We start from the raw sequence: 6,830 nt of genomic DNA on the forward strand, positions 1-6,830 counted from the left end.
TTTGCAGAAAACTTCTAGACGCTTGAACGCTCATACTTGCTTTCTGCTAGATCGCCGTCAAAACTATTCTACATTTAACACAACCAACTTTCAAACTGTGTATATTACACAGCAGCTTGCCATTTTACTGCTAATATTGCATTTCCAAGATATACTAAATATATTTCCTTATTGCTGTTGTTAAACTACATACATTACAGTAGGTTAGGCCTACAGCTTTAATTAATATTCATTTTATTGTTGTAGAACAAATAAAATATGAGTAGAACAAATGAAATAGTAGTAGATTAGGGGTGAATTTTTACAACCTTCTGTTTTGCATAATTGACTTTGAATTTAACTTCAAAACAACTTGTCAACTATCCTGGACATACAACTTCCCAGAACACCAAGCCGTGGCCGACGCAGTGGCCGTCCACATGTCTCTCATTCATTACAGCTCAATAATAGGATAAACACAAGGTCCTCAGAGCAACCATCTACATCAAATGCTAATGTTCAACACCACGCTACTCAAATTAATAACAACAACTCATCTGATTCAGAGAATTCTTTAGTAGATGTTGTAGGCAAGGTAAATGACATAGACTTGGCAGTCCTTTTGTTTCCAGATGATGATCATGATTTTATGGAGATCATAGACCCTGAAAATGTTGCACAAAACAGTATTGCCCCTTTTAATGCTGCCCCCTTCATCACATTCCTCATTTTCAATCTTTAGATTTTCCTGATTTTTAAGAACTTCGTAACAACTTTCTAGGCAGACTTGACAACAACATATCACAGCTCACATGTACTGAATGTAATGAGAAAAGTTTCATTACATACTATGCTAAACCACAACAATGCAATACATGCCAACAAGTTAGACCTGACACGGTTAATAAATTTAGTGCAGCCAACAACATGGACCAAGGTCCATCTGTTGATTTTTTATCTTCTCTTACCCTTATAGAACAGTTACTCATTGCTTAGCATAATCCTACAATGTCAATATTCCGTCTTCCGCTTGGTGGCCATTTTGGGTTCAGAGGTCATGTCAGAAAATGTCATGTAAGACAGAGGGAATGGAAAGAGGTCATGTCAGGTCACGGGCTGTATGACGGGAATTTCTAGTAATAATTACATGTATGAGCTAGAGAATAAGCTAAAGCAGGTGCTGCAATTTTCACCAGATTGCTAGAATTGAATCTAATCCTGTAGTTTTATTTGCATTCACCTCAAGCAACAAATCCTTAACGTATTCCTCACTAACACTGCAAAACTGAAACTGCAGGTCTTTTGGTAACAATTAAACATTTTCCACAATGTTTGGAAACCCTGGAGTATTGCTAAAGGCCTCCGCTAATTGTTAATCTGTTAACCCAAAACAAGACAGAACTCGGTTAACAATTTTAATGAAATCCCTTCAGTGTTAAACTTATCATAGCAACACCACTGAAAGCTATGAAGATTACCTATAAACTATATTGATCCCAAGGCCTGCTCTGCTTGCTGTGTAAAAAGTGATGAAGTTGTTAATATACTTGTCTGTCATATTATAAGTTATCTCTAGCCTCAATATAATGTAGGGTGACTATACGAATGAAGGTATTTACACTTTACTTCAATTATATCATTGCATATCAGAAGTTGTCTTTGGAATGTTCAACTTTCAATTACAGTTTTAAGCTCACCTTCCTAATATAATACTTTAGTAAAACCTCTATAGCACTTTTATAAATATAATGCCTCTTATCTACTCGTAAATCAAACCTTTTCTACCACTACCAATGACTATCATCAATATCAAACTCTGCACGTCTTGACACTTCTGTACTACTACACCCAACAGCTCTCAGTAGCAGCACTGACTTATCTCTAACTTTTATAATAAGTCACTTATTAACACATGAACTTTTATAGCATTATCTTTCAAGTTCACTATTGATGCACAACTTGATCTTTTCTACTAACCTTTCTTACAAACCAATGCTATGCTGCCTAACAACAATGTCTGGATAGCCAAATTCTATCATAATTAACTGCTCCTGCCATTTCTCATACCAATCCAAACTAATGTACACTTCCTCCCATTTTTCTTCTTTATCTATTTCATTTTCTTTTACCTCTCTACACATAATACAGAAACCTGAATATTTTACCCACCTTTTTCTTACACAACATCTACCCTTTACATAACCTCATGTGCATTTTTCTGCTTCATCTCAAGTCACCTCTTTTGAACGGTTATTAAAAGTTGCCAAAAACTTTAAATTTGTTCTTCAGTGTTAATAAACACTAGTCAAAAGTTTCAATAAAGCTTTGATGCAAAATAGTTTAATTAAAAAGTTATAAAAGTAAAGGGACTTATTTTTTGCACTGGCACTGCATTAAACCGATGAGGAAACAAGCAGTTGAGCCTGAGACACCTACTATTAATTTTAAAAACCTTTTGTGAAGAGGATAACAACCACATCAATAATGTTATATTGATGTTGTTGTATATCATAATGTATTTAAAAATATAATAAAAATTGATGTTTAAAAAATGTTGGGAACACTGATAGTCTTGTGTTCTAAAGGGCCTGACTAAGCAACAACAAGTTAACTACTATAGCAACAAGACACCTGATCATAAACAGCTCTTTCAGCAGTACTAGAGAAATATTAATTTATTTTAGCTACTTTGAGTATGGGCTATTGAAAAGTCTTTAAAGGTCGAGAGGGTTTGAAATAAGTGAGCAACGTAAAGCGTAGGCAAGTAATAAAAAAAGGCACCCGACTCGTTTACATAGATTTACACGTATGCTGCAGTGCTATGAACTGAGTATTATAAATTTGAATCCATTATTTTTCACAGGTTGTTAGTTTAACGATCAACTAGCAAAACACTTTGGTAGATTTTTTTACAAAGTATCAGTATTTTTTCATGATTTGCAATTGTCTTTGATGTTTGAGGTGACTTGACTGCTATAATGTTTAAAGACTTAAATTGAAAGAAATTGGTTGTGGTTGAAATGCACAGAGAAAAACACATGCAAAGTGACATCACTAATTGCTATCGTTGGTGTATTGATGCCAGTTATTGCATTCAAGTTACATCATTACACGCTTTTTTTATAGAAACTATAGCCATCACAATTTTGCTTGATCTGAGCATGTTAATTGCAACAAAGTTTTGTCAATTTTAATTAGCAAAACTCAAGACACTCTAACAGCCAAATCACCTCAGATATCACAAAATATTGCGAATGATAGAAAAATCCTAAAATACTTTCTGATAAATTTTACTAAAACTTTATGTAAGTGCATTTTGCAAATAGACACGGAATAAAAAATTAGAAAAAGTAAAAATAGGATATATTTTTTCTATTCAGCCTTTTCATCGATCTATTTTTGCAATAAAAGCATAATTTACTTTTATATATTTTTCCCAACTTTGCTGTATGCAGTTTATTGATTATATTATTTTATAATATAAAACATAACAAAAATATTTAATTTTTATTGTTTTGTGTAAACAATCACTCTACTAACCTATTTCTACTACAAGAAAACTTATTATTGTACATGTATATAAATTTCCATGTCACCATATGTCTACTATATGAACATCATTTTTCGTTTCATATATTTCTCAAGTCTGTCAATATATGTCTATTTTAACTTATTGATATTTCAAGACTAACTCTTTTGGTGTTAAAATATAGTAAAAGATTTAAACAGTTGTAAAAGGTTTAGGCTCTCCTTTAGTAAAGCTACAGACAAGAGAGCTGTATTTAAAGTTTAGTTTGTGATTTTCTAACAAATACCAATAAAGCTTCAGTTTGTTCTGTTGCCTACTGAAAAATATTTCTGAAACTGTAAGTTTATACTTAGAAATGTTATAAAAGTTTTGTTGCAAAAGATTTTGTTAGAAATCTTGTCAATAATTGAATTCAATGTTGTACAATATAAAAAACTTTTAGCTATGGTACTGAAGTTTATAATGATATTAATTCAATTGATATTAATTAAATAATTCAAATTTCTAATGATTAAAACTGCATAAAATAAAACATGCAAAATGACCCTGTCAAGAGTTGAGTTGAATGTGTAAAATAGTAGAACTATTTAATGTATGACCCCGTAAAACCTTTAGTTGTAATGCTGAAGTTTATAAGAATAGAACTCATTCTAAAACTCATATTCAAGCTCTTAACCAAGTTATGTTTTATTATTTCCTTGCAAGTAAACATATATACAACTATAAAAACCAATTACAATATTTACTGTAAAAAGGAAATTAGTTGGATTAAACAAAACATACTTTCCCGATGTATTTATGAGCAATCTGTTCTTTTGTAGCTATTGGGCCTTGAGTTCTAGCAAAAAAACTAAGTTGCCCTGACAATAAGTTTTCTATTTCATCGTTAGTAGTTTTAATGTTTAAGGCAAGTCAACCACAACGCCAACCACAACGCCAATCACAACGCAAACCACAACGCCAACCACAACGTCAACCCCAATGCCTACCACAATGCCAGCCACAGCGCCTACCACAACGCCTACCGCAACACCCATTACAACGCCTACAACAACACCTACCGCAACACCAACCAACATGCCTACTACAAAGCCCACCAATATACCTACCACAACACCCACCACAATGCTCACAAAAATTCCCACCACAACGGCCACCACAACGACCACTGCAACACCCAATAGAACACCTACCACAACCCCTACCACAACATCTTCTACAACGTTTTTCACAACACCTACAAAAACGCTCACCTCAATGTTTACTATAATGCCTACCACACCGTCTGCCACAAAACCTAATACAACGCCTACCAAAACGCCCAGTACAGAGCCCATCACAACCCTTACTACAATGCCTACCACAAGGCCAACTCTAACGCTCACCCCAACGCCTACCATAACGCCTACTACAACGCCTACCACCATGTCCACAACAACGCCCACTACAACACCTAATACAACGCCTATGACAACCCTTCCCACAACATCTTCTACAACGCCTGCCACAACACCTACAACAACGCCCACCTCAATGTCTACCATAATGCCTACCACAGTGTCTACCACAGCACCTACTACAACGCATACCACATCGCCCACCACAAAGCCATTCACAACACCTACCACAATGCCTACCATAACGCTTACAACAGCGCCTACCACAATGTCTACCACAATGCCTACCACAACGCTTACCACAATGTCTACCACAAAACCCACCTCAACACCTACCGCCACACTTATCTTTACACCAACCACTTTTGTAATCAAATTTACACCGGGTACGTGATATGAATGGACATTATCTTAAAGAGCAGTTTTGATAAATAGGTACTGTCTCTTTCCTGACGAATATTCTATTAATTTATTAGGTATAATCAAGTACTCAAATGTCCACCAGTTTTTACCCAATTTCATTCTAGAGTCTTAAAATCTTTTTGTACAAAACTATTCTGATTAGAAATGTGAGATGGTTAAGTGTTGCAGCATTGTCTCTGAAATGTGTTATGTATTTTAGATGGTTGTTAACTTATTCTTCACAAGGGATAAATTATATAAAGCAGCATTTTAAAGTTGATGATTTAAAATTTAAATGATTTTACTGTTTAAGGTAAACCTACCACAACACAAATCATAATGCCTACCACAACGCCTACTACAACACTCACTGCAACACTTACCAATACATCGACCATTTCCAAAACAACATTTACACCAGGTATGTATTATGATCGATCGGTAAGAATTGACATTATCTGTGCGATTAGATTTTTTTATAAATAGCTACCGTCTCTTTTCTGACTAATATTTTAATAATACATTGAGTAGAGTCAAGTACATGTATATTTACTAGTTTTCATTTGATTTCATTTAGGAGTCATAAAATTCTTTTATACAAAACCATTCTGAGCAGAAGTGGGATATGGTAAAATGCTACAGTGTTCTCTCTGGAGTGTGCATTGTGTTTTAATTGTTTGTTAACTTATTTTTCTCAACTTTCTGTTATATCGTGCAGCAATTTAAAGTAAGTATGGATCATTATTACATTTTAAGCTAGCCTTAACATATTCTGTCTAAAGTACATGATAGTAGAACTAAATTAAAACTACAAAGTTTAGAGTTGTTAATCTCTTAAAAATGAGAATTTATTTAAACTAAGAAATAAGACGAAAATAGGTTAATAAATTTAGTGAAATGTATTTCTGTTAAACTTACCATAGCAGCAGCACAGAAATCTGTGATGACTCTTCAGAAACTATGTTGATCCTACTCAAAGATACTGTGAGATCTGCTCTACTCGCTGTGTGAAAAAGCAATCATGTTGTTATTGTACTTGCCTGTCTTATTATTACTTATATTTATCTTCAATATAGTGTACTGTGACTATAAAAAGAACAGTAGTCACGCTTTTCATTAATTATATAATATAATTTATTAATTATTATTAATAAATTATAATATTATTATAATTATTATTTTTTAAAATTATTATTTAATAATAAATTATTATTTATTAATTAATTATTATAATTTATTAATTAATTATTATAATTTATTAATTATATTATATAATTTTGAGCTTTGTGATTTGTGTTCATATTTAAAGAGTAGTTCAGCAAGTCCACGGTAATTTTAAATTTAGCTCATATAACTCAAAATACAATATAATCACACCTTAAAAGTATTGCCTGCCTTCTAAAGCAAAGCTGCTATCATAATAAAAAATTGTTGTAATCATCATTAACTTCTTTCTTCAGATTTCTTACCTTTTTCCCAAATTTTGAAACCGCTTAAGTTTTAATCTGTGGTAAAACAAACAC

The 6,830-nt window shown here is 33.0% G+C and overlaps 1 protein-coding gene across 1 annotated transcript; it reads right to left on the bottom strand.

The window, feature by feature from the left end:
• Positions 1-4,410: 4,410 nt before the first annotated feature.
• Positions 4,411-5,148, bottom strand: LOC137390348 (probable ethanolamine permease EutH). The gene has a single exon (XM_068076682.1). The coding sequence runs from the start codon at positions 5,146-5,148 to the stop codon at positions 4,411-4,413; it is 738 nt and encodes a 245-aa protein (XP_067932783.1).
• Positions 5,149-6,830: the final 1,682 nt, after the last annotated feature.

The sequence above is a fragment of the Watersipora subatra genome, chromosome 3 (assembly GCF_963576615.1).
Source record: "Watersipora subatra chromosome 3, tzWatSuba1.1, whole genome shotgun sequence".
Classification (NCBI taxonomy): domain Eukaryota; kingdom Metazoa; phylum Bryozoa; class Gymnolaemata; order Cheilostomatida; family Watersiporidae; genus Watersipora; species Watersipora subatra.